Source organism: Eumetopias jubatus, unplaced genomic scaffold (assembly GCF_037043125.1).
Source record: "Eumetopias jubatus isolate StellerSeaLion01/CBP00866 unplaced genomic scaffold, mEumJub1_p1.0 scaffold_5, whole genome shotgun sequence".
Classification (NCBI taxonomy): Eukaryota; Metazoa; Chordata; class Mammalia; order Carnivora; family Otariidae; genus Eumetopias; species Eumetopias jubatus.
The window spans coordinates 1,750,387-1,778,039 of record NW_028274811.1 but is presented as its reverse complement, the minus strand read 5'-3'; the positions used below and the strand labels follow the sequence as shown (position 1 = coordinate 1,778,039).

Here is a 27,653-nt window from a genome sequence, read left to right as displayed (position 1 = left end):
GCCGCCGTCCGGCTCCTGCTTGCCAACCGGTAGAGATGGCGTCGCTCACCGTGAAGGCCTATCTTCTGGGCAAGGAGGACGCGGCCCGCGAGATCCGCCGCTTCAGCTTCTGCTTCAGCCCCGAGGCGGAGGCGGAGGCCGAGGCGGAGGCCGCGGCTGGGCCCGGGCCATGCGAGCGGCTGCTGAGCCGGGTGGCCGCCCTGTTCCCGGTGCTGCGGCCTGGGGGCTTCCAGACGTACTACCGCGGTGAGCGGGCCCGGCGCCCTTGGGGGGCTGCGCGGGGCCGTGACGCAGGCTTGCCCGGCGGGGCGGCTGCTCGTCCGGCCTGGGAGCGCCCGCGGGGGCCGGCTCCGGCCGCTCTCGGGGGGGAAGGGGGGCGGCGTCGGCTCGGGCGCTGCCGGCGGGTGTCGGGCCCGGGGACCCGGGGGTGCAGGGCGCCGGCCCTCCCCCCGCGCCGTGACGTCGCAGGTCTTGGCCCGGGGCGCGCTGGGGCGTCCTCGCTGGCCGGCGGCGGGCGCTCGAGTTACGCCGACAGCTCGCTGCTTACGAGTCGGGGCTGGCGAGGGCCCCGGAAGCGCCGGCCGGACGCGGAGGAAGGGCTGGCCGGGGAGAGCGGGGAGGCGGGCCAAACAGCGCGGCGCGGCCTGGCGGGCGAGCCCGGGGCAGCGGCGGCGGGGAGGAGCGGTCGCGAGCGGCCCCGGAGCGCCCGAGGCCGGCCTGAGTGCGCACGTTCCCCCGCCGGCAGTGGACAGAGGGACCCAGTCGGGACGTTCTGCAGCAGCGTCGGCGGAGGGACGGGAGCCCAGGATTGCGCTCCGTTTCTTGCTGCGCTGGTGTGGCGGGTGGGGTGGGGGGAGCCGGTCGGGGCACGGAAGCGGGGCGCGGGGGGGTGGGGGGAAGCCAAGGCCGGCCCCTGGGAGGGGCAGTGCCGGGCCCACCCTTAGGAGCACTGCCAACTGGCCAGACCCGTTCCTGGTTGGTTTGTTTTTGTGACAAGTTTATGGAGCTATCATCAGCTTCTCGTACAGTTCACCCATTTCACGTGAACAGTTTTGAGCGACTTGTGCAACCATCCTCCTCACAGTTTTAGAACCTTTGCATCACCTGCGAAGGGAACTCTACGGTTGAGCTCTCTTCTCATCCCCTTCAGCTCTAAGCAACCGCTAATCTTTCTCAATGGATTTCCTTATTCTGGACGTTTCCCTATAAACATAGACACGGAACCCTACACTTTCCTATTCTTTTGTAACCGGCTTCTTGTACTTGGCATAACATTTTCAAGGTTTAGCTGTGTTGTAGCTTGTGTCCGGACTTCCTGCCTTTTTGTGGCTGAATAACATTCCATTTTGGGACATACCCCGTTTTGTTTTTCCACTCCTTAGTGGATGGGTGGGTTATCACCTTTTGACGCTGCCCCTGTTTTATGGTGGATGTTGCCTCCAGTGGCCCACAGAGCTGGCCCAGCCTGCAGGTGTAGGGGGTGGTTTGGCCTGCACGGTGGGACTTTAACACCATTTGCTAAATCTAAAAATCAGAGAGTACATACAAAGACTGTAGCTTCATTGGGGGCGGAAGCAGGCAGATGTACTCATCTCCTTGACTCTCCTAAACCACAGGAGACCCACGGCCTTTGGAGGGGCTGGGCCCCCAGGAGCCGGTCACAGGTGGGGATCTCCTACCGTTGAAGTTGGGTCTCGGCATGGTCAGATGTGGACCGAGGCAGCACCTGCTTAAGGGGCAGCGGGCTCAGCTACCGCAGCCGCGCCTGCGCACGGGCACGCTGTCTCCCGTGGGCGCCCGGGTCCCACGTCGGAGTGCTTACCTTCCAGGCAGTGTTACAGTGAGTGGGCAGTCTGGCCTCAGCCCCGCTGCCCCCTGGCTCACACAGGTGTGCGTCAGTTCCTAGGCGAGCAGACGTCCCTCTAGCTCGGCCTCTGCCCTTCTCGGCAGCTTGTATCCGACTGAGAAGCCTCGGGTACTCACGTGCGGTCTTGTAAACAACCTAGATGAGGACGGAGACTTGGTGGCCTTTTCCAGTGATGAGGAACTGACCATGGCAATGTCCTACGTGAAGGATGACCTCTTCCGTATTTATATCAAAGGTAAAGGTCTGTTCTGGGCGCCGTCCGAAGCCGGGTGCCTCTTGCTGGGTAAAACCTGCTTGAGGTAATTGAGCAGTCCCCTCCGAGGAGCGGGCAAGAGCCTGTGGGTTGTTTAAGACCGAGACTTCATCATCTCTGTGCTGGGCCTGAGAGAGGAGTCCCGAAGGGGTGGGGTCTGGGGGACCTCTGGGTTCACTCTGCCGAGGGCTGGGGGCGGCTTTGGCGATGCAGTGGGGTTTATTTTAATGGGGGGCCCAGCTATGCAGACACAGCTCCCTGCCGCTTCTCACTTGCCTGGGCCCCATGTACGGTACCAGGCACAGGAACTGGGACCCTCCTGGCAGCTTCTTGGGTCCCCTTGTTGCTGTCACTTGAACAGCTGGGTTGTGCACGGTCTGGAGGGCAGGGCCAGGGGCCTGCTGACTGAAAGGCCCCCAGTCGTGATGAGCGGTTCGTGTCGGGTCGCACCTCATGGCTATCTGTGCTTCCTGCAGAGAAGAAGGAGTGTCGGCGGGACCACCGCCCCCCGTGTGCTCAGGAGGTGCCCCGCGGCCTGGTGTACCCCAGCGTGATCTGTGATGGGTGCAATGGGCCCGTGGTGGGGACCCGCTACAAGTGCAGCGTCTGCCCGGACTACGACCTGTGCTCCGCCTGTGAGGGGAAGGGCCTGCACCGCGAGCACAGCAAGCTCGTCTTCCCCGGTCCCTTGGGGCCCCTTGCCGAGGTCAGGCTGGGGGGCGGGGCATGGCGTGGGCAGGGGTCGGGGAGGAAGGAGCCTCTGGTGTCACTACACTGCTCTGGTGTCACCCGGCCCCTCTGCTCGCTCCCCCCCCCCAGGGCGTCGCTCACAGCCGCTGGCTCCGGAAGCTGAAACACGGGCACTTCATGTGGCCCGGCTGGGAGATGGGCCCCCCGGGAAACTGGAGCCCGCGTCCTCCCCGCGCAGGGGACGCCCGCCCCGGCTCTGCGGCCGAAGCAGGTGAGGGTGCTTCACAGCCAGTAGGGGTGCTTAGTCCTCACAAAACCCTGCAAAGTGGGGAGCATCGTCTTCATGCCACACACAGCAACATGGAGGCACCTGTGCCCAGGGCTGCTAACTTGCCCACATGAAACTGAGGCTTGGCCCGGATGTGGCTCAGCCTGAAACCTCCCTCCCCTGTCGAGGCTTTTTTTTTTTTTTTTTTTTTTTCTTTTTTAAAAATGTGCTCTATACCTGATGTGGGGCTTGAACTCACGACCCTGAGCTCAAGAGTTGCATGCTGTAATGACTGAGCCAGCCGGCCTGCTCAAGTATTTTGAAACACAGGCGCAAAGTTAAAAACAGACGGCTTGTGTTCCAGAATTTAGGATTCTGGTTGTAGTCTGATTTTATTAACTTACTGTCCTCCGATTTACCTCCTCCTTTGGAATGAAGGTGGGGATGTTGGTTTGATTCTGCTGTGGTTTGAGCTAGAACGTGGTCAGCATTGTACACTGCACGTGGCGAATCCCCCACGGGCTTCTGAGCACCAGGGGCACACAGGGGCCTGCAGCGGGAGAGAGTTCGGGAAGCCTGCTGGGACAGGACCCCCGGGGGTGGAGGGCACCTGAGGGGAAGGTGATAGGATCGTAACAGGTGTCGAAGTCATTGAGAAACCTGCTTTGAATCGAACATTTTTTTTGTTTTTTGGAAAACCAAAGTTGCTGGTCCGTCGGAGGATCCCAGTGTGAATTTCCTCAAGAATGTAGGGGAGAGTGTGGCGGCCGCCCTGAGCCCTCTGGGTAAGTGGCAGCCTCTGTCCTTCGAGAGCAGGAGCGTGTCGATCACTCGGTGAGGGGGTGGCTGGTGGGCGGCTTGCCCCCCCCGGGGTTGCCGTGGAGGAATGGTGACTGCCGTGCCCTTGGGGCCGGCCTTTGCCATGCGCTGCACCGCAGGCCACTGAAAGTTAAGTTCCTTGACACGTTCTGGACCTTTCCCCATGGAGTGAAGTGGAATCAGCGAGTGTTTGGTTGGGATAAGCCCAGTAGCCTCTGCTGCAGGGCTGGCCTGTCGGCTTCTGACTCTTCTTTCCACAAAGAAAGAAGAGTCAGAAGCTTTCCCCCCCAAATGTGAGCCCTGGGGTTTACTCAAGGACTCGGGGGAGTAAGCTGAGAGGCCATTTCTCTTTTCTTCCCTTCCGTTTTTTTGCAACCCCAACCTTTCTGGGGGCTTCCTGAGTGCCCGGCTTGTGCCCGCGCTGGGGAGCCGGGTGTGATGGAGGGTTTCCAGTAGCCTCGGGTCAGATGTGAGGTCACTGGATGGGTGGGTGAACCGCAGCGGGTAACCCCCTCGTGGTGGGACTGGCCCAAGGCTTTAGAAGGCGTCTGCCATATCCGCTGGCCCTGACATGGACTGTGGGAGTCTTCTACGACTGTGACTTCTGGTTCAAGGGTACAGTGGATCCGTAATCTCTGACTGGAAGCGTGTTCCGCTTTGTGACTTCAGTGGCAGCAAGTGTCCACTGTCTGAACGGCTGCAGATGGGACGGGAGGGCAGGCCCGCCCTCGCCCCCAGCTTGAGACCATTTCGGCTCCATCAGGCCAGGACGCAGCTCAGCAGGGACCCATGAAACCCCTCAGACTGCGTACCGTGGAGTTTTGTGCTGGAGTTAAAGGCTTTTGAGAGAAAGAGAAAAGAACGGGTGTTCTTAATGCCTTCTAGGAGGATAAAAGTGGAGCGGCGATCAGGTTATAAGCAGGAGATAAGCTAGTGCTACACCCCAGCTGGCGCACAAGACGCGGTGATGAGAGTTGTGCTTTGGGGGCAACGGGAAGCTGCTCTTTGGAAGCTAGTAGTGGATCGTGGTTTTCAAGGCTGGCTGAGCCTCAGAATCACCAACACAGGTTGTTTTTGGTATAAATTTTGGCGTATGGAGATTTCACTAAAACTGTTCTGAAGAACAAAGTCCTTCGCTAAAAGAATGACCCAGACAAGCTGGGAAGTCCTGAACCCCAGTCTGGGTTCAGATAGGGAACCTTGGAACCATGCAGAGTCCCAGGTCCACCTCCTGGATTCTGGTAAATTGGTCATGGGGTCGGGCCTGGGATCCGTGTGTTTTGAAGGCTTGCCAGGGACTCTGGGTCCCACTTGCTGTCCATCCTGAGGCCCATCTGAGCCCGGTGGCCTGTTTCAGAACTTGACCCGGATTCCCCACTCAGGGCAGAGGGGGGTAATTTTGGCAGCACTCAGAGGAGTTGTAGGCTAAGGGTGAAGGCCTTTTCAGGTTTTTCAAAGTGGAGGGAGTTGCTGTGTACCAATTAGGGAGGAGCCTAGAACTCTCCAAAACAACAAGGAAAGTTTCAGTAAGTATGTCTCTGAAGTAGTTTCAGTTGAGAGCCACTTGAGGAATTGATTAAACTCTAGAGTTACGGGTATTTTCTTTTCTTATGAGGAACTGACAGGTAGGATGACTCATGCTAACGGCCTAGAAGGGACTGTTCCCAGAGCAGGGGCCCGAAGGGACAGCCAGTAATGCCTCCCAGAGGGCAGACCATGTGCAATGACTCAGCGATTCTAAAGCAAAGACCTTGTTTGGTAGGTGCCATGAGGACCAGCTGAGCGGGTCTGCCGCCGGTCTGAGTTTGCAGTCCCTGACGTCTAGGGCCCCAAACCGCAGGTCCTTTCCTTGTCTCAGGGTTGTCAGAAGACACTCCCCCTCACAGGCTCCGGGGGAAGCAGGGTACGGCCAGTGGTACAGTCTGTAAGCCCCTAGGTGTCTCAGGTTATCATCCGTTGGAGAAACTTGGGATTGTAGAATCTCTCTGGTTCACTTACGGAAGTCCTGTCACTTGCCCACATAGCAAAGTGAGACAGTATATGGGTGTTCATTGGATGGTCTTCCACCTTTTCTGTGTGCTCAAACCTTTTTTTAAAGATTTATTTATTTAGAGAGAGAACACGGAGGGGCAGAGGGAGGGAGAGCATCTCAAGCAGACTCCCCACTGAGCACGGAGCCCTATATGGGGCTTGATCTCATAACCCTGGCATCATGACCTGAGTTGAAACCAAGAGTCTGAAGCTCAACTGACTGAGCCACCCAGGCGCCCCTGCTTGAACCTTTCATGATGAAAAGTTGGAGAGAGGATAGGAGATAAAGGACTTAAATGTTGCAGATGGGCATACTGGTGGCTAAGCCCGCTTTTATCTGTTTGCTCCTCACACTCTACCAGAGTAACAGTAAAGGGATTAAACACAAGAGTATAAAGCAACGTGGACAAAGAAAAAGGGGGAAAAAGGTCCTAGAGGACAAGGTAAGAAAACCTCACACTTTGAATGGTGGGAAACGGAGTTGAGGGTGGTGACCAGCACCGTGGAGGCATCAGAAGCCACATGCCTGCCTGCACGGGCGCCCTGGTAGAGGCCAGAGGGCAGGTCAGGAAAGGCCAGGGGACGGGATGGTTGAAGACCACTCTTCAGGATCATGTAGAGATCATGGCTGCTCAGCCAGATGCTCGTCCTTGCCCACGCACGCACGAGACCTGATGGTTAGTTGCTGGAGCATTTGACCCAGGGAAGCCTCGGCCCTAGGGACCCAGGGCAGGGAGAGGCACCAGCCTGAAATGGGGCACCATGAGTGGGCAGTGGGTCTGGCAGGGGCTGGGGCGCGCCTGTTCGGGAGAGGCCGGACGTGCCAGAGCCGGGTCCCACAGCTTTGCCACCTGGGATCCCGCCGCCTGGCCAGACACCCACTGGGTCACCCTGCAGAGGGAGACAGATGGGGGCCCCGGCCCCTCAGAGGGCTTCCTGGCCGCCTCTTCCTAGTGCCTCGCTAGGCTCAGAAGGCCACGATCCCCAGCCATTGGGAACATCTCCACGAGGACAAGAAGGAACTTGGGGCAGGACTTTACAGGACAGAGAATGTCAGCGTCCTCTGTGAGGTACAGAAAAGTTTTCCATCCTTGAAAAAAAGAACAGGATACTCTAAAAATGATAAAACAGATTAAGATCAGAACAGACTGTTGTTTTAGAAAATAAGAAAACTAGCCAGAATAAAGAAAACTTCAAAAGAAGGCTTAGATTTTAAGGTCATTTCAAGGAAATATTCCAAAAACAAAAGAGAGGCGAGACGAGAGAAAAGGTGAGGAGGTTTGAGGATTAATCCTGGAGGCCCAGGGCAGGACAGATATTAGGGGTTCCAGGAAAAGAACAGACAAAACTGAAGGAAGGAAATGAACAGAGAATGTAAGACCATCTCGGCACTGAGGACATTAACCTCTCGATTGAAAGGGACTCCAAGTGCCTTGGACAGTGACCAAAAAAGATCGCGCCCCGGAGCTCATTGTCCTCTCCCGGATCCCTTTGGAGAAGGGGAGGCTCTGGAAATGCTCCAGGTTTTTTTTCTTTTTGTTTTTTTTAAAGATTTTATTTATTTATTCATGAGACTCAGAGGGGGAGAGAGAGAGAGAGAGAGAGAAAGAAGCAGAGGGAGAAGCAGGCTCCCAAGGAGCAGGGAGCCGGATGCGGGGCTCGATCCCAGGACCCCGAGATCATGACCTGAGCCGAAGGCAGACGCTTAACCATCTGAGCGGCCCAGGCGCCCTGGAAATGTTCCAGGTTACTGTAAGATCTCGAGAGTTCCAAGGGCCAGCACTGGAAGACTGTGGATCAACCAGTGACTTCCAAAGTCTGAGCTGAACTGGTTTCTCAACCTAGAGCGCTATTCCCAGGTGAAATGGTCATGTCTGAGGGCAGAACAAAGCTATATATAGTGGCGTTCACCTAAGTAGTGCACGTTTTCACTGAAAAGTTTTTGAAAGGACAGGGGAAGGGGAGGTAAGTGTTGATCTAGAAGAAGCAGCAGTGCACTTGAGCCGTGGAGAAAAGGCAGCGTGGGTTGAAAGCCGTCTGTGGGGAGTGGGTGGGCTGTGTGGTGGGGGCCAGGAATCTTCGCTGGAGCCTTCTGGAACGGTTGGACTCTAAGCTGTGGGCATGTTGTCCTCTGATAAATTAATTAGAAACAGCACCAGGGACTCTGCCCTCTGTCCTCTCAGTGGGCACGTGAGCCCGTGTGAGGGACCACGGGCGACACGCTGGCCAGGGCTTCGAGCCTCGTGGGCCTCCCACAAAGCCAAGCAGGATTCTCGTGTCTCCCATCACTGCCCACCCCATCCCCCCCCGCCTCCCCCCAACTAGTGTGAGGCTTTGTGCGGTCCTGGGCGCTGTGGCCGGGGCTCTGGCCGCTCTGGTGTGTGGCTCCCTGTTCCTAGCCTGCTGCCCACATAGGGCAAAACGGGGGCTCTTGTTGGGCTTTCTGGCTCCAGAGCTGACCTGGGATGTTCGCTGAGATTAGGGCTTCATTAAGTTGGAAGAGGCAGGGCCAGTGAAGTGGACAAGTCAGCAGACATTTTCTAGGAGCCAAAGTTTGGGGCCAGGGTATGGGGAGCAGTGAGCCCTTGGGATCCTGAAGGTCAGAGGTGAGTGGCCATCTGCCTTGTGGCTGGTGGGCTGGCCTCATGCCCTGGTCCCGCACCGGCTGTGCGACTCGGGTCTGTCGTGACCCCCGCCACTACGCTGGGTCCCGCCCCCACTACCCTGCGCTCCGCCCCGCCCCCCACACCGTGTCCCAGGCCAGGAGGGCCCCCGGAGGGCTCACAGGTGTTTGCTTCTTCCTCGGTCGCTGCAGGCATCGAGGTGGATATTGACGTGGAACACGGGGGGAAGAGGAGCCGCCTCGCCCCCATCTCTCCAGGCAGCTCCAACACCGAGGAGAAGTGCGGCTCCCAGCCGAGCAGCTGCTCTTCGGACCCCAGCAAGCCAGACGCGGACCCGGAAGGCACAGCGCGGTCTCTGGCGGAGCAGATGGACAAGGTGGCCCTGGAGTCGGTGCCGCCCGAGGCAAGTGCCCCGCCCCAGACAGGACACAGCCCAGCAGACCGCCCTCCCGGCTTCGGGGGCTTTGCGAACCCGCTGCTGGAACGTTCCTCGCTGCTCGCAGGAGTGCCGGCGGGGGCAGCTGGGGGCAGCTGTGCTCACAGGGGCTTCTGTTGCAGGAGCAGATGGAGTCGGATAACTGCTCGGGGGCAGACGAAGACTGGACTCACTTGTCTTCCAAAGAAGTGGACCCGTCTACGGGGGAGCTCCAGTCTCTACAGATGCCCGAATCCGAAGGGCCGGGCTCTCTCGACTCTTCTCAGGAAGGGCCCACAGGACTGAAGGAAGCTGCATTGTACCCCCATCTGCCACCAGGCGAGTGATTCACGTAGTTCTGTGTTTCTACCTTTTTCCCTCAGAACATCCCCTCCCCTCCTTTCAGCAGCCAGGACCCCGAATCCCGAGGGCAGTGCGATTGAGAGGCCACCACCCAAGGAAAGCGTCGACCTCTGAGTGGAGGTCACGGCCAGGGTCCCTGTGGGAGCCAGGCAGGAATCCACCACGTGGAGCCGTGGCGTGTGTGGGGCAGGAAGGCCAGTGGGGACTGTGGCAGCCCAAGCACAGCTGAGTGGCAGGGGTGGCTGAGGCCTCGCTCTGGCTTGTCACCGTCACAACAGTGTGGAAGTAGCGATACCGGGAAAGCCCCCCGTGGGCCACATTTGGCCCTTTGGGCTACTGGTCTTGATCTCCTCTGCTTCAGAGCAGGGGCAGCAAGCTGTCACTTAAAGGCCAAGAGTGTTGTTTTTTTTTTTTTTTTTTTTTTAAAGATTTTATTTGAGAGGGGGAGCGGCAGAGGGAGAGAGAGAGGCAGGCTTCCCGCCGAGCAGGGGGCCCGAGGCGGGGCTCGATCCCAGGACTCTGGGATCATGACCTGAGGTGAAGGCAGACGCTTCACCGACTAAGCCACCCAGGCGCCCCTGAGTCTTTCATTTTGATAATGGTTGGGAAAAGGTCAAGATGTGAAAATCAGATGAAGGTCAGATGTTGGTGTCCAGGGTAAGACGTTGTAGCGGAGCCCGGCTGCGCCCCGTTGCTTACAGGCTCTCCGCGGTGTTCTGTTGTAATGGCAGAAGCGAGTCAGGAGACCGTACAGCCTTGCAGAGCCGCTCAGAATCCTCACCCTCTGGCCTTTTCCGGGGAGAGCCTGTCCCGGCTCTGCCTGGGAGGGTCACTGCGCTGGGCAGAGGGCCCGTGGAAGGGCTGCCCCCCACCCCCCCAGCCGCCTCACGACTCTCCTCCCTCCGGCAGAAGCTGACCCCCGGCTCATTGAGTCCCTCTCCCACATGCTGTCCATGGGCTTCTCTGACGAAGGCGGCTGGCTCACCAGGCTCCTGCAGACCAAGAACTACGACATCGGGGCGGCGCTGGACACCATCCAGTATTCGAAGCACCCGTTGTGATGGCTTCTGCCCCCTTGTCCCATCCCCCTTCTTGTCCCCTAGTTGTGTTGAGCTAGTGTAGAACAGCAGGGCCCCTCTAAGGGCCAGTTTCTCTGCATTCTTCTTCCAGAATGGGGGTGGGCGGGGATGCACCAAGCCACCCAGGGCAGTGGAACAAGTGACAGGAGGGGGGGGTCCCCCGTATGTGGCTGCCCCCCGTATGTGGCTGCCCATGTCAGAGAAGCGTCTGCTGGCTTCCAGGGCTGGACGCGGGGCCCGGTGGTGGTCTCCTCCTGCCCTCCCCCGCCCAGGATCACACCAGCAGTCCAGAATGTCATGCCTAATGGCCTTTTTTTTTTTTTTTAAATGACTAATAGTAGGCTGACATGTAGTTGATTTTCTGCTAGAAAACCGATCAGCTCCAAGTTTAGAGTGAGTACAGCTGACATCCTGCTGGGTGGGAGAGGAGTGAGGACAGGGCAGTCCGGGACTGGGCTGCTTGAATCTGCAGAGGAGGGGCTGAGAGGGGAGGGAGGCCAGAGCTCACAGAATACTGCCTGTTCCATAACCACTCTAGTTCCCTCATTTCCAGACGCGTCTGTTGCTTTTACAGTAAGAAAACCCCATTGTAACCATTCTGTTGCTATTTTGCAATCAGTAATTAAATGGTATAAGCACTTTAATCAAAGATGTTACAACCACAGATGACCTGGTAGTTGTGTTTGTCCTTGACAGTTTGCATAAATCATCCCCGGTCCTTTTTTTTTTTTTTTTTTAAAGATTTTGAGAGAGAGAGAGACTGCGAGAGCGTGCACGAGCAGGTGGGAGGGGCAGAGGGAGAAGCAGACACCCCCCCCCACCCCCCGCCGAGCAAGAAGCCTGATGCGGGGTTTGATCCCAGGACCCTAAGATCATGACCTAAGCCAAAGGCAGACACTTCACCGACTGAGCCTCCCAGGTGCCCCCCCACCCTAGTCCTATTTAAAAGCTAATTGGGGAGTCCCCTTTGCAGTGGCCGAGAGGTCCAGGGGAGAAGGGTTCACGTAACGCGTGTCCGTGTTGGTAACCTAGTTTCAGTTCACAGGTCGTCTTCAAAGTCCTCACCAGTTTCAAAGAGGTTACACAGTCGCACGAGTGGGGGCTCTTGTAACCCTGTGACCACGGTCCTGCCCTTTGCCAGAGGACCAGTGTCCTGTGGCTGTCCGGGGGGCTTTCCGCAGGGCCTCTGGGACCCCGATGTGAGAGTGTGTGTGGGCCAGGGAAGCTTGGGTGCACTGAGGGGCCTGCTGGGGCGCCCTTCCCTTGGGGTCCCCTGCTCAGCCAGTGCTGCCCCGGCTGGCTTGGGGTCTCTGTGCAGAGGTATTGGGGGCTCCGTGTCCACACATGGGCCATTTCCAGGCAGCAGAAGGAAGCGGTCCCACTTGGATGACGTGGCTCTTAGCTGTGGGGCCAGACATGGAGGACCCCCCTGAGGAACAGAAAGCTCCCCGGTGCCCCCATCCTTGTGGTTGCCACCTTCTGTGACCTTCCCGGCCAGGCCAGCATGGTCCTGCAATGGAAGCGAGAGAAGAGAACCGTGTCCTGGCAGGACCAAGGGATGGGAGGGAAGGTCCCCCTGCCCACCCTGCTGCTGCCCCCTCTCCACCTCGGGGCTCCCACACTTCTCGCTCTCTGTTCCACCTACTGCCCTGCTCTCAGGCTGGCGGACTAGGGACCTGCCTTCATCTGGTTTTATTCAACACGGTACTAGAAGTCCTATCACAACAATCAGACAAAGAAAAGAAATAAAAGGCATCCAAATTGGTAAGGAAGAAGTAAAACTGTCCCTATTTACAGCTGACATGACACTTTACATAGAAAACCCTAAAGACTCTACCTAAAAACTATTAGAAATGATAAATTCAGTAAAGTTACAAAATGAATATATAGAAATCTGTTGTGTTTCTATGCACTAATAATAAGAGAGCAAAAACAAAAAAAAAAAAAAACCGCCCCAAAACCAAAAAGGGACGCCTGGGTAGCTCAGTTGTTAGGCCATCTGCCTTTGGCTCAGGTCATGATCCCGGGGTCCTGGGATCGAGCCCAGTGTCAGGATCCCTGCTCAGCAGGGAGTCTACTGCTTCCTCTCCCCACCCCCGCTTGTGCGCTCTCTTGCCTCTCTCAAATAAAATCTTTTTTTTTTTTTTTAAATAATAAAATACATAGGAATAAATGTAACCAAGGAGGTGAGAGGCCTATACTCTGAAAACTGTAAGACACTGATGAAAGAAACTGAGAGGACACAAACAAATGGAAAGATAAACCATGCTCATGGATTGGAAGGATCAATACTGTGAAAATGTCCATACTACCCTAAGCAATCTATGAAATTCAATGCAATCCACATGAAAATACCAATAGAATTTTGCACAGAACTAGAACAAATAATCCTTGAATTTTAATGGAATCCAAAAGACCCTCAATCGCAAAAGCAAATTTGCGAAAGAAAAAACCTGGAGGTATAATCCCAGATTTCAAGATATACTACAAAGGTATTGTAATCAAAACAGTATGGTACTGGCACAAAAACAGACACCTAGATCAATGGAATGTAACAGAAAGTTCAGAATTAAACCCATGATTATATGGCCAGGTAATCAAGGAAAACGGAAGCAAGAACATAAAATGGGGAAAAGACAGTCTCTCCAATGAAAGGTGGTGAGGAAACTGGACCATTTTCTTAGACTATAAAAAAAAACTCAAAATGGATTAAAGACCTAAATGTGAGAACTGAAACCATAAAACTCCTAAGAAAAAACATAGCCAGTAAGCTGTTCGACACTGGCCTTGGCAACGTATTTATGGTTATGTCTCCTCAGGCAAGGGAAACAAAAGCAAAAATAAAATACTGGGAGTACATAAAAATAAAAAGCTTTTGCACAGTGAAGGAAGCCATTAGCAAAATGAAAAGGCAACATACTGAATGGAAAAACATATTTACAAATGATGTATCTGAAGGTGGTTAATATCCTTAATATTTAAAGAATTTAAAATACAACTCAACACCAAAAACCCAAATAACCCAATCAAAACACAGGCAGAGGACCCAAATAGACATTTTTCCAAAGACATACCAATGGCTAACAGACACATGAAAAGAGGCTCAACATCACTCAGCATCAGGGAAATACACATCAAAACCACAATGGGCTATCACCTCACACCTGTCAGAATGGGTAGTATCAAAAAGATAAGAAATAACAAGTACTGGGGAAGATGTGGAGAAAAGGGAACTCTTGTGCACTGTTGGTGGGAATGTGAACTGGTGCAGCCATTGTGGAAAACTGTACGGAGTTTCTTCAAAAAATTAAAAATAGAAAAACCATATGATCCAGTAATTTCATTACTGGCTGTTTACCCAAGGAAAGCAAAAACACTAGTTTGAAACGATCTATGCATATTTGCTGCAGCATTATTTACAATAGCCAATATATGGAAGCAGCCCAAATGTCCACTGATGGGTGAATGGAAAAAGAAGATGGGGTCTATATCTACATAATGGAATATTACTCAGGCATAAAAAAGGAACTCATAAATACAGAGAACTGCGGGTTGTCCTTGGGAAGGGTACAAGGGGATGGGCAAAATAGATGAAAGGGATTAAGAGGTACAAAGTCCAAAGAGATGAAAAATATAGCACAGGAAATACAGTCAATAATATTATAATGTATGCTGACGGACAAGGACTATCATGGTGAGCACTGATTCACGTACTGAATTGCCAAATCACTATGTCGTACACCTAAAACCTAATATACCATCGTATGTCAACCATACTTCAATAATAAAAAAAACAAGAGCAGATCCTAGGTGAAGACAGTGCCTTGGTGTGAAAGGACACACCCGGGTAAGTGAAGGTGAAGCTGCGAACAGTTCCTCAGAAGTCTGGGGCAGGTCCCATGTTGGACAGTCTGACAAAGACTGCCACGCCACGTCAAGGGAGGAGAATGGTTCTGACTCAGAAAAGCCCTACTGGTCAACCTTGGTTGATTCCAAGGCATCAAGCTGTCCTTTTGCCCGGGAGCTCACATCACTGAGATTGAGCATGGCAGGGAAATGGTCAGGCCAGAGAAAGGAGTGGGCTTGTCAGAGCAGACAAAACACTCAGGTAGTAAACAGTTCTATGTGTGTTTCATGGTTACTGGGACCAGAAGAGAAACACTTCAATCACTCAATCACTGACCTTCTGGGGCTCCAATGTAACCTCAGAATCACCTAGGTTCTGGACATCGGGGCTGTGTGGAGGCCAGACTGTGCTCTGGCTGCATTTCCTGGTGGAGAGAAAGCACTAAGAATCCAGTCCCATCACCACACTGGCAGTCACCCCAGCACAGGTAGGGACCTTGTCCTCCCATACAGCGCCCCACCCAGGTGGCCACTCAGCTTCTGCTCCACTGTCGCAGGCTGCCCGACATCCAAGGCAGGCTGCTTCTCTGCCCCAAGCTCGTAGTTGCTAGAAAGCTCTTATTTTGAATTGGAATCTACCGCCCAATGTCACTTGCCCTGTAGGGGCCACCCTGAATCTAGAGAAGGTAATGTCTCAGAAGACTCTCTAAAATGCAGAGTAAGTCTAGAGAAGAGACCTACAAAAGGTCAGGTCTTCGCGGCTGCAGGCGACAAGTTCCCAGAACCGCCAGCTACTCCGGCCACACTTCACTTTGTGTGCAGTCACAAGGTGCCCGTGCTGGCATCCCACTCAACCCTGACTGCTGCATGACAGCACCTGGCACCCGGCAAGGCCAAGGAGGGCTTGGTGGTGCGGGTACCTGCCGGCCAGCGCCGCCCAAGCTGCTCCCGCGCTGCTGAGCATGAGAGGGTGCTTGTTGTTCCCCCCTGGCCGGGAGGCACCGTGCAGGTGGGGCAATGGCTGCATTGGTGACTGGCTCCGCACCTTTTTCTAGGCAGACCTGTGTTGAAGGGAGGCTCTGGCTTCTCTGTCCTGGACAAGGGCAGTCTCTCAAAACACACTCCTCTTTCTATCCCCAGCTCTTTTGAGTCTCTTTCCAGATACTTCAGCCAGCGGTTCTCTGAGGACTGAGGTTTTTCCTACAGGATTGGGAAGTAAGTTTATTCTCAGACCCACATCCGCCCTGGTACCAGGAAAGGCATTTTGCCGGGTAGAGGGGAGACCGGGGAGACGGACGTCCCGAGGCACCACTGGGGACCATGAACACTGGCACAGAGCTGGGGAAAGCTGCTGGACACAACTCATCAAGGAACTTTCCAAATGTCCATGCTCCCTGACCTAGGGGTTCCAAAGGAAGGCAAAGGCACAAAGATGCTCAACAAAGTGAGGTAAATCATAGCGAATACTCCCTGTAGCAAAAATCTGGAACTAATCTACGTGCCCAATCATCATGGGATAAATATTGGAACCACCACTATATTCTGTAGATACGGGCATCACTGCAAACTCTACAGCAATGCAAGAACGACATGAGTGAAAACTCTGGGGTGCAAACCGGGACTTGTCATAATCGTGATGATGTAATATGGAGTCCCTCAGTGGACAAAATTGAACGTAGAGTGCCAACCATGTGAGAGCTGCTGTGTAAAGTGGTGTATGAGCAATGCTCCCATTTACAACACAAATACGAGGAGCCGGGAAAGGGAGGACACTGCCAACGCGCTTCTATGAGCAGAGGCGGGCTCTGTCCTCAGCTGGGCGGGGAGCCTCGGACAGCTGCTTGCACCCCCCCAGCCCTGGCAGGACACAGTGTTCCACGTACCCACGGCACCTTGGACATACCCACGGTGTTACCTCAAGCTCCGACACACACCACCCTCCCAACATGGTCTGAGCACCTACGTTACTGGGCACCGGGGCAGAAAACTGGATGGGAGCCCCGCCGGGAGGCTTGGTCTGGAGAATGGGAACCTGAAAGCCAGGTACTCTGCCAGAGCATCCTTTCCCTAGCTGAGGTGTGCCCAGAGCGCAACGGGGCCAAGGCGAGAAACACGGGGAGGTAAGTTCAAGCCAAGTTCAGAGGAGTTCTCCCAGCCAGAGACAATGCCCTTTTCAGAGTCCTGTAATTAGTGCTATGCATGGCTGTCTCCAGCCTCACAAAAGGGTTGGGTTTACTCCTTTTTGCGTTCCCTGCAGCTTTAAGCCAAGTGTCCATAATCGATCGTGTGTGCTGCACAAAAGACCAACAAATGAATAAATGGAACCCCCTCTGGGACACACTTACCTGCACACTCCCACGCTCAGCCTGCCTGGGCCCCACATTTTCCTCTTCATCATTTCCGGGTTCTTCCAGAGACCTTGGTGAAAGATTGTACTTGTGTCCTTAGTGAAATGACCAGGGAGACAGAGGGCAAGGAGATGGGGACAGCCGAATGTGAATACTTGACAATGGATATCAAGGACTGCTCTAGGGATCTTAGGATCTTATATCTGTTGTTCTGATGTAATCTGGGGATCTTCAAACAGTTCAGAAGAGCCTGCGAGGGGGGACGATTTGTTGTTCAGATTTAGGCTGGTCAAGCCCTCCATCAATGGGAAAGGTGACACAGGGCAGAAGGGGCTGACTCTTCACCTAGACAGACCCGTCTTTGCATCCTGGCTTTGCCAATGACTGGCTGTCACTGTCACAGTGTGACTTTGGGTTCATCAACGTACCCCAGTTCCCTCACCCACAAATGGTGACAAGACGGCGTGGGTGACTATGAAGATGAAAGAGATGACGTGTGCCCGTGCCTTGCTGAGGGCCTGGGATATGGACAGAGTAACATCGGCTGAAGCCTTGTAGCACAGGGTCCCTCCCATCAGCACTGGCGAGGTCACCACTGCACAGTTACCCAAGTCCTTAGAGTTCTACCTCAACTCTTCCGAGAGAGGAGAGGCATTGTGTGTGTCACAGTGACTTCTGCCAGCCTCCCTGCGGCAGCAGGGCTCTCTCGCCACATGAAGAAGTATGGGGGGCCAGGGCCTCCATGGACTCTACTGGGACTGACTGGCCATGAGAACACGTACCATGCGAGGGCTGGAGGTTGGTGCAAAGCCACGCCCACCTGCGTCCAACAGGGTGGTTACATCGCACCATCAAATGGGGATTCTCTCTAGTGAGCAACCGGATGTGGGCATCTATTCTTCAGTTTCTTCCTCCGTATGTAGAAGTCATCGATCCTCACAGGTCGATTATAAAGAGGCAATGAGGGCATGCACGTGCAACACCTACCCGGCCATGTGGTTGATAATCTGGCATTCACTTGGGCGGTGTCCTACCAGCTACGGACCAGAACTCTGCTCACCGTTCTGATTCAGGAACTCAACTCCATCAATAAAGGACAACTTGCAACAGTCTGAAGATACCAGTCTGTCTTCTTGCTTTTAAAGTTACCACTGAGAAGTTGGGCATCTGCTGTTCCTTTGTAGGTGATCTCTCTTCTCTCCAGCTACTTTTCAGCTCTTCCCTTTGTCTTCTGTGTTCTGTGATTTCATTATGTTGCTGTGTCTAAGGGCAGATTTTTTTAACCTTCAAAATTAATTTAAGGTATGAAATACACTAAAATTTAAGTGTATAGTTAGATGAGCTTTGATAAATATCTTTGAAACTATCATCCAGTCAACATCTAGAAAAAAAATTTTAATTGAGATATAATGGACAAGATGTGGAAAATTTTCATCACCCCTAAAAGTTCTCATATGTGTCTTTAGAGGCAATTCTCCTCTGCCCCAGAAAACCCCTGATCCCTACAGCATGTAGTCTTTTGTGTCTGGCTTCTCTCACTTAGCAGTGTTTTTGAGATTTGCCCATGTTGTTTTCAATGTTGTAGCACTCCACTGCATGAACATATCACAGTTGGTTTATCCATTTACCTTCTGATTTATCTGTATGTCTAGCCTTTAACCAATATCGCATTGTCTCAATTACTGCAGCATTATAGTAGATCTTGAAATCAGGCTGTAGAAGTCCTCCAGCTCTGTTCTTTTCAAAACTGTCTTGGTAATTCTAGGTACCTGTATTCCTATATAAATTTTAGGATCCGTTTGTCAATTTCTACCCCCCCAAAAAAAAGCCCACTGGAATTTTGATTTCGATTAGGTTGTCTCTACTGACTTTGGATAACCTTAAATCCTCATGATACTGAGTTTTCCAATCCATGAATGTGTTATATCTCTTCATTAATTTAGCTCTTCTTTAATTTCTCTCAGCAATGTTTTGTAGTTTTTACTGAATAGATCTTGCACTTTTTTGTTGCATTTATCCCTAAGTATCTAATTTTTTGATGCTGTTCTAAATGGTATTTGATTTAAAAAATCATTTCCAATTGTTCATAGCATTTATATAGAAATAATTTAATTCTGTATGTTGACTTTTTTAGAATTTATTTATATAAAGGGGAGAGAGCAGCAGACTGCCCACTGAGCGTGGAGCCCTAGGCGGGCTCAATTCCAGGACCCTGAGATCATGACCTGAGCTGAAATCAAATGCTTAACCGACTGAACCACCCATGCACCCCTGTACATTGACTTTGTATCCTTGTGATCTTGGTAGAATATTAGCTCTAGTAGCATTTGTATAGGCCGGTTACGATTTCCTATATACACAACCATGTTGTTTGCAAATAAAATAACTTTATCCAGTTTGAGATTTATTGTTTCCTAAATCTAAGAATGTAAGCCTTTGATTCTGGAAAATGGTCTTTTCTCTTCAAATATTGCCTTTGCCCCACTTTCTTTAGCCTCTCTTGCTGGAACTCTTCCCTGTAGCTTCCATGTTTCTCAACTCACATTTTCCATGTTTTTATTTCTGTGTTGCATTGTAAATACTTTCTTCAGATTTAACTTCCATTTCACTGATTCTCTCTTCAGCTACATTTAATGCTTAACCTGTCCACTGAATTTTTACTTTCAATGATTATGTTTTTCATTTCTATAAACTCTTTTTGATTCATTAAACCTACCTGGTCATTTTTAAAAGTCCTTTACTTCTTTTTTTTTTTGTACTCTACCCCCAGTGTGGGGCTTGAATTCATGACCCTGGGATCAAGAGTTGCATGCTGTACTGATTGAGCCAGCCGGGTGGCCTGAAGTCCTTTGCTTTTTAAATTATCAACCCTGTCTTTTATCTCATTAAATGTATTAAATATACATTTTGTACTCTAAAGTCTTTGTGTGTCTCACTTTTCTGTTCTGTTGTCTTTTGCTCAGGGTGACATATCTCCTTGAGTATTTAATGATTTTTAACTCTGAGTAGATGCTTCTTGGAACTTTATCTGTGGAAATTCTCTCAGGCCTGGGTTGAAGATGTATGCTCCAGAGGAGCTGCATTTACCTTTGCTTCCTTGGACAATTTAAAAATAAATTCTCAGCTTGAGGCTTTTCACACAGTGCATGTAAAAGGCTGAAAAGCCATGTGACAGCTTTCTTGTGTTTATAAAACCCTAGAGAGAGAGTTCCCATCCTTAGCCAATGCCAAGGTCAACATGCTCTCTGCTGCAGAGAGCGTGCATTTCTAATTCATTTGTTCATCCACCTGAGGGTGTAGTATTTTGGGGACTCCGCTTTCTGTGGCAGTCTCCTACTGACCCTCCCACACTGATCAGGCCCTAGGTCTTGTCTTTGTCTCCCACACCCTTCCCAGCCATCTAAATGGAAGCTCTGGAGCAGCTTACTCTCTGGATTTTGGCTTTTGCTTTATTTTTGACTTCTGATATTTTGTTGACTTCCTTGCCATCTCATCAGTGTACTCAAAATACTATAGTTAGCATTTTTAGTTATTTTTAGTGGGAAGACTGTTCAGAGGAACTAATCACCATATGGAAATCTAAGGGATTTCTCCATCTTCTACTTCTACTAACCACTCAAGGGGAACACAGAGCAAGACAAGATAACCATGCCCTTCTCAAACAACTGTACCTGGGTGACATCTCTGAAATCTGTCCCTGCAGCAGATTTAATTTTTGGACATGGCGTCTACAGTCAGCACCAGAGCCCTCACCATAAGTCTGAAAAACAAAAAATAGTAAGTTTAAAAAGTGTTGACAAAAATGTTGAGAAACAGATCCATTAGTGATGTACCTCAGGAAGGGGAACCGCCGTCCTTTGCAAGGCCAGAAGCACCATGCAGAAATCCTGATGACTGACCACTGTTTCTGGAGTAATTTATTTACAAACTAACAGTCTCAGGGACTAATAGTTCTTGGCTATCTGGCTGTCCTTCTAGCACTCAGAACTCTACATATCAAAGACACACTCAGCCGCAAGCCCCACACTAAATGGTTAATGAATGTGAATGAGAAATGTGGAAGAGAACTAACACGAACCACCAATTAACACACAATAGGATACTTAGTATTGACTGATGATCAAAGGAACATAAAATAAAACAAAGTACTTTTTTTTTTTTCACTTAGCAGTGGCTTATTTGTCTAACAATATTTATCACACACCTATTATGTGCCAGGCCCCTGAACTAGGTAAGGACAATACAATACAGAAGTGGACAAAAATCACTGTCACCGTGGAGTGTACATTCTAGTGAACACCAGAGTGTACATTCTATATGTTATATAAACATAGAACTATGTGGCCATCAGAGGATGAGAAGTACCACCCAGGGAAATAAGGCAATGAAAGGTGTAGAGTGGGGACAGAGTAGACAATTTTATATAGGGTTTTCAGGGAATAGATCACTAAGGTGACATCTGAGCACAAAATAGGAAGATAGGAGGGCCGAAGCCATGTAGATACCTGGGGGAAAGCATCTGGCAGAAGCAATGAAACAGACATGAGAGCAAGGACACTGAGCCTGGCATTTTGGGGGAACTGTAAGGAGGCCACATGGCTAGAGCTGAGTGGTCTGGGGGAAAATGGTACAAGATGAGGTGTGAGTGTAGTTCCAACCACAGGCAGTCAGCCTCATGGGCACGAGACCTGTTCTGTTGCTGCCATCTTGAAAACATTTTTTTATTTTTTATTTGAAATTCTTAATAATCTTACCTTTGAACTTGTGTTGTGTAAGTCAAGTCTGATGGGACAATGGGTCATGTCTGTAAGCAGGGATATACACACTATACATGCCCATTGTTCCTTGCTGCACCATTTGCATACAGCATGCTCAATGACCCAGGAGCACAGGATTCCAGTGGACTCACAAGAAACAAGTGCGATTGTTCACTGAGAGTTGGAGTGTAGACGTTAAGTGTTTGTCGTCTACACCTGAGTAGAGGCACCCACAGCCTGAGAGGCCAGGCTTTCCACAGAACAAGAGCTTGCTTCAGATGCAGACAAAAGGCAAGGGTGTTCTAAACATACACGAACAACGAAGGAACCCTATCGTATCTTTTTTTAATTCCTGTTAATTGCCTAGAACAGCTGATCACTTATACTGAAAACAATGACCCAGAAGGAAAAGGCAAGGCAGGGAGACCCCTGTTCCTTTCCCTTTCAGTCCTTCCTTACGCATCAGGGAGCTGATGGGGGATAGTGTGGGGAGAGAGAGTGCATATTAATAAGTAGAAAAAAGTTGAGCTAATTTTGTGCAGCATTTCCACTGTCCTGGTAAAAATGAAATACACAGGCATGTATGAGCTCCAAAATATAAGTAGGGCAATTTGGATGATCCTGCATATATAGTAAATGTTCTTGTATTATTCTGCATACGGACTAAACGTTCTTTGCATTTTAAACTGGTGTTGCACAATACCAATGGTAAAATTCATGCTAATAATTTAAAATAAATTGTTTTTTAACTTAGGAAGACATTCCACAGTAAATAAAAAACATGAGAAGTCAAGAGAGACCAGGAAAGAAAGGAAAAACTTAGTATTTTAGTACTTTTCACAGCTTTTTTTCCTGTTTTTGAACAAGGGGCCTCCCATTTTCATTTTGTACCAGGCACACTTGGCCCTGTCTGTAGGACCAGGGATTTTGCTCTAACCTGGAAGGCTGGGGAGAGTGGCTTGGCCCTGCACACGTTGAAGCAGGACCTCAGGCTGTGGTGCTGAGGGCAGGCTGTAGGGCAGTGACAGGGCAGGTGGCAGGAGGCTGCTGCAAACAGTGGTGTGGCTCAGACCATTGAGTAACAAATGGTCAGTCTGGGTGCATCCTCAAAGTAGAGCTGACAAAATTTGCTGATGGACTGAAGAATGTTTAAACAAACAAAAAAAAGGAGTCATGGATGACTCCTAGGTTTCTGGCCCAAACAATTAACAAGGGACTTGGCACATATGCGACCAGGAGGACTGTGAGAGAGCAGGTGGGTGGGGGGAGGCGAGGCCTTCTGTTTGGAAAGGGGGGTTCTGGATGCCTGTCAGAGAACCAGTAGAGAGCTCAATGGGCGGTTCAGGGCTGGGCCTGGGGCCTGAGACAGACATCCCAGAACTGTCAGATGATCTCCGCTCAGACCACTAAGAGAGTGAGGCCAACAAACTGAGCACCAGAACAATTCTCATGTTTCGAAGTTGGCAAGATGGGAAAAAGCTAGCCAAGAGGACTGAACCCAGCCAGAAAGACAGCAGGAGAACCAGGAGTGGGGTGACTGGAAGTCCAAGTGAACACAGCGTTTGAGGGGGAGGAAATGACAAACTGTAACAGACGCTGCCGATAGGTCAAGTCCCTGGAGGCCTGAGAACCCCCTACTGTTTTTAGCAAATGGAAAGCACCACTGACTTTGACAGGAGCCATTTTACTGCACTGTGGGGAATAAACGCCCAGCTGGGGCAAGTTCAAGTGAGAATGGGAGAGAGGAACTGAAAAACGGAATGACAACGCTTTGCAAGACGTTACTTGACATCTGGCATAAATGGCAGGCTGTATGCTCGCCAGCACGGCAGGGACCACAGCCAAATGCTAATATCCTTCTCTCCTCATCTGGGCACAAACTGGATGACGTTTTCTAGTCTTCCCTGCGGTTGGGGGTGGCCATGAGACAATGTTCTTTCTAATGGGATGTGAGCCATTTCCAGACCTGACCCTTAAAAGCCTCCTGTGTAGCTCCTTCTTGCTCTTACCCTTCAGTGGCTGCAGGCAGCAGGAGACAGGCCTCGGGGAGTAACAGAACCTCCAGATGAAGGGGGCCTGGGTCCCTGAATGACTGCACCAAGGATGGCCACCCTGTGGATCTCAATCCCTCCCAGGACTGATACAAGAGCAAGAGAGATGATCTGTATTGTGTGAGGCTACCACCATTTTGTTGTCTATTTGTCACTGTGGGCCAGCCTACCGTAAGCCAGGCACCACTGCACATGCATGGAAGTGCGAGAAGAAAGCGGAGCCCCCTCCTGGAGAGTTTAGAAATATATGCTGACATGGAAAACAAGCAGCAGTCACTAGCTCACGAGCCAGCTCCTTGTCCTCGGAAACCCTATCTCGGGGTGGGCCTCAGCAGCTATACTGCTGACCAATGATGCGATCCTCCCTACTCCCACCATCCCAGTTGGCTCGACCAGATGTGGACATCTGGGTCAACAGGGCCAATCAGATCGCTTCTCCCAGTTTCTTAATTGGGACTCAGCTATTTTAGTTGGCTTGAAGTGAGAGTCTGTGCTCTGTGGGTGGAGTCTGTGACTATGAACTATCTGGGGAGAGAGAGAGGAAGGGAAGGAGAGGCAGGAAGAGGGGAAGGAAGATGTAGGGAGAACCTGGGTGCAGGGAAAGAAGGGGAAGAAAAAATGATGCATTGTCCGCAGCTTTGCAGTTCTCGGGGCTGGTCCTTCAAGGGCTCAGGGATGAAACTCCCCCCTTGCATTCCCCAAGATACCCCATTACCTTGCCAGTACCTTTTTTTTTTTTAATTTTGTTGAAACCATTCTGAAGTGTTCCACCCCTCCCCCCCCCCACTATTTGCAACTAAAAGAACCTTGGCCAAAAGATTACTTTGAAACAGCAATTTAACTTCTAGGAATTTGTCCTAAGGAAATAATTGGCCTAGTGAAGAAAGAGGTCTTTGTAGGAAGCTGCACTGCAGAGTTGTTTGTAACAATGAAAACGAAAACTGACCTAAATGCCAATCACTGTGGGACTGGTCATTCTTGATTCAACAAATCTTTATTGGGCAAGCACTTACTGTGCCAGGCACTGTGCTACGTGAGAGGGTGTATCAGTGAACAAACCAGGCAAAGCTTCTGCTCTCATGGATCTTCCATGAGATAAATGATACTCATGTAAACACACTCGGATAGAGTATCTAATTCAGGATAATGAGAAGAGCTAGGGGAAGCCCCAACAATGAGCACAGAGGCCGTCAGGGTGCAGCATGTCTGCATTGTTTCAGGGTATGAAAGGAAAGGCCTTATGGCTGAAGGAGGAGAACGAGGAGCTGAGGTGGGAGAAGTGGCATCAAGGGCCAGAGAAGGTGAACGAGGGGCTCACTGAGGAAAAGGGTGCAGGACAGTTTGTGGTAGTAAAGAGATGAGGCGGAACAACAGGTACCCACTTGAAAAGAACTGAAGTGGCCTCAATAAGGGCTTTGCCCCTGAGCTTCCTTCAGTCCATACACTCTCTATCAAGTGTCTCCTGATGGCCTCCACTTCCTGAGCCCACCTCGCCCACATGCTGCAAGCAGCAACATGCACCCACATGCACCCACCTGGCTGGGTCTGACTGCCTGGTCATCTCCTTACAGGCTCTGCATTTTCCTTGCATTTGCTCAGTCTAGTTTTAAGTGACCTGCTTAAGCATGCATCAGTTTCTCTTCTAAGTGAAACACATCTGTGAGGGCAAGAATGACAAAGCTTTGCCTTCCCTTGTTTCTTCTGTGCCTGCACATAGAAAGTCCTCAATAAATACTTGCTGACTGAATAAACAATGAAGGTAACTTTCCAGCCACTGCTCCATCCATTTCACTTCCTGAAGGAACAGGAACCCAGGGGGCAAAAGTTCTAGATCTAGGGAACTCGTTCCCAATACTGGAATGCTGGGACTCCAGAGAAACACGCTTCTGCAGGGCTGTTAGATGCCCTGTTTCTCAGGACTCACCCGCAAAAATGACTGCTTCTCTCCACAAGCTTTGCATGTCCACTTGAGACTCTTTTTCTCCTACAATGAAATTCCAGAAATTTGGCTTAAATGATTATTTAAAACAGGTGGCACTGAATCAAAAGTAATGATTTTAAAAGATCAATGGAGAAGCATAGAAGTCTAAAAACAAGCAACATGTATGTAGAAAACCTAGTATATTGTAAAGGTGGCATTTTAGGAGGACAAAAACAAACTACTATATGGTGCTGGGAAAACTGGCTGTCCATATGAAACAAAGTCAAGTAGATCTCTACTACTTCCACAACATTTAATTTCGATTCTTGATAAATTTAACTAGATGGGTTCTCTCTTAACACGAAAAAATACCTTACATTCAGCTCTAAAACTGGAAAAATCACTACCAGCACACCCATGAAAATCAAGAAGAAGCCAAAAATCCCCATTACTATTCAACTATTGTTATTTTTCTGCCAATGGAATCGGAAAAGAAAAAGTAATAAGAGGTATGAAAACTGGAGAGAAGGAAAAAAATTATTATAGATTTTTTTTTTTACCGGAAAACTCAAGAAAATCAAATGCAAAACTACTAAAAACAGTAAGACAATTTAATATAGCGGGGCTGAGTACAAAGTTAATATAGCTTCAGAAGTTAATAGAGCTTTTATATAAGCAAATACCTAGTTAGAAAAGGTAATGGGAAAGTGCATTTAAAACAGCAACAAAGAAAGTGTTATCAAAGGACACAAAGTTGCTTAAAAAAAATGGAATGAAGTAGCATGCTTAACATCAAAAAGATACCTGGGTTGATTTATCAAAATTAATATAAGTATGATCATAATACAAAAACCAGTTTTTTTGATGAAGTACCCAAAAGGATTCTAAGGGCAGCAGCACCTAAAGCACCTACTACAAATTTATGTGGGCATATACTACGATTCAGCACTTCTAATTCTCTAGTATCCAACTTCAAACACCGTAAAAATCTGCTTTTTTTGGGTATATCTGCAAGTAAGAAATGCACTTATTTAAAAAAAAAGGTCTGGAAGGACACACACTAACTGGCGAGCTCTGGGGGTCCGGAGTCTGGAGAGAGACAGTATGGGCTAATAGGATCTTTGCAATCAGACAGCCCTGGATCTGCCATTTATTATTAGACCACTTGACTTCTCTGGATTTCTGTATTCTCATCTCTGTAAAATGAGAATGATGGATACCTAATCCAGAGGTTGCTGAAATTACATGGGATGTTTGAAATTGTCACATCTGCAATTACTGTTAACTCTTTTCTCCCTTTAGTTTCAAATCACTTTTCATAGTTGAAAATGACCATGAGTGCATACTACATTACAGATGTGTAATGATTAAAAAATGGAAATGATATCCATTTAATCTCAACTCCTAAAACACAGTCCAAAAAATGAAGTAAAAACAATGTCTGAGCCCCCAAATAGCCCTTACGGTCTCAGTAAGCTTACAGGTGCATACTCAGCATCTGACTTTTTTTTAAACATTCATTTTGAAGAAGTTGGATGTTACCCTTATCAGGGCACAGCAGATAAGCAGGTAACTAGAGGGAAGAGAGAACTGTCAGAAGTAGATTCGCTCGACGGCACTGTTAGGTGACATCAAGCAGAAAGATGAAACATAACCCAGGGTAACAGGTTAAGTGACTTCCCCTATCTTGCGTCTTGAAAGTCAGGGAAGCAGTACGTTTTGGAAATACCGATTATCCTGTTTAAAACACTCCATGCACGGGTTTACCGTCAGAGGAACCGTCCCTCATCAGGAGGATGGAGACACCGCAGAGCGAAGGGGTGGGCAGCAAGGCACGCCCAGTCGTGTCTGTTTTAAAAACTGTCATCTCCCTAGTAGTTAAATTAAGAAAGAGCCCCTTTGGGAGAGGCTATCCTCAACCTGCTTTTCCCAACTATCTGCAAGAAGTCACGAGGCCGCCTCCGCAGAAACCATTCTCCCTGGTTTCTACGAATCTTCTAACTACCATGCCAAAAACTTTAAAAAAAAGCCCTGAACGACGTTATGAAGAGATATCAAAACCCAGCCCTCAGGGCCAGTCAACGTCACGAGTCCGGGCGTCAGGGAGACCCAAGCAACCGCACGAGACGGCGCCGGCGCCTGGGGGCAAGGCACCGGCAGGAGGCCCGACCCCCCCGGCCCCGCCAAATCCTGCCCGCCCTCCCCGCGCCCGGAGAAGGGGGAGGCCGGTGCCCACCCCACCTGGTGCGCCTGGAAGAGGCGACAGCGGCAGCACCGCAGCACCCGAACCCGCTGTGAGGGCGCCATTGCGGACACCGTCG

At 50.6% G+C, this 27,653-nt stretch overlaps 2 protein-coding genes across 2 annotated transcripts; one reads left to right on the top strand and one right to left on the bottom strand.

Annotated features, from left to right (window-relative positions):
* Positions 1-11,073, top strand: SQSTM1 (sequestosome 1). Its single transcript, XM_028093746.2, has 8 exons — positions 1-246; positions 2,007-2,102; positions 2,597-2,826; positions 2,940-3,081; positions 3,783-3,863; positions 8,744-8,955; positions 9,111-9,306; positions 10,240-11,073. Exons 1-8 carry the CDS (start codon positions 36-38, stop codon positions 10,389-10,391), a joined length of 1,320 nt encoding a protein of 439 aa, XP_027949547.1. The 5' UTR covers positions 1-35; the 3' UTR covers positions 10,392-11,073.
* MRNIP (MRN complex interacting protein) lies at positions 9,733-27,653 on the bottom strand. Its single transcript, XM_028093773.2, has 7 exons — positions 27,574-27,653; positions 25,336-25,395; positions 20,275-20,363; positions 16,601-16,673; positions 15,301-15,455; positions 14,593-14,680; positions 9,733-11,919 (listed from the first exon to the last, which is right to left on the bottom strand). The coding sequence occupies exons 1-7, from the start codon at positions 27,637-27,639 to the stop codon at positions 11,449-11,451; spliced, it is 1,002 nt and encodes a 333-aa protein (XP_027949574.1). The 5' UTR covers positions 27,640-27,653; the 3' UTR covers positions 9,733-11,448.

Excerpts from the sequence above, each read along its gene's own strand:
- SQSTM1 (XM_028093746.2), top strand. The coding sequence starts at position 36 with ATGGCGTCGCTCACCGTGAAGGCCTATCTTCTGGGCAAGGAGGACGCG. Across the intron at positions 247-2,006 it reads CTTCCAGACGTACTACCGCG|ATGAGGACGGAGACTTGGTG; the intron begins GTGAGCGGGCCC and ends TAAACAACCTAG. Across the intron at positions 8,956-9,110 it reads TGGAGTCGGTGCCGCCCGAG|GAGCAGATGGAGTCGGATAA; the intron begins GCAAGTGCCCCG and ends CTTCTGTTGCAG.
- MRNIP (XM_028093773.2), bottom strand. The coding sequence starts at position 27,639 with ATGGCGCCCTCACAGCGGGTTCGGGTGCTGCGGTGCTGCCGCTGTCGC. Across the intron at positions 25,396-27,573 it reads GCCTCTTCCAGGCGCACCAG|GAGAAAAAGAGTCTCAAGTG; the intron begins GTGGGGTGGGCA and ends ATTTCATTGTAG. Across the intron at positions 11,920-14,592 it reads TTACATTGGAGCCCCAGAAG|GACCATGCTGGCCTGGCCGG; the intron begins GTCAGTGATTGA and ends CTTCCATTGCAG.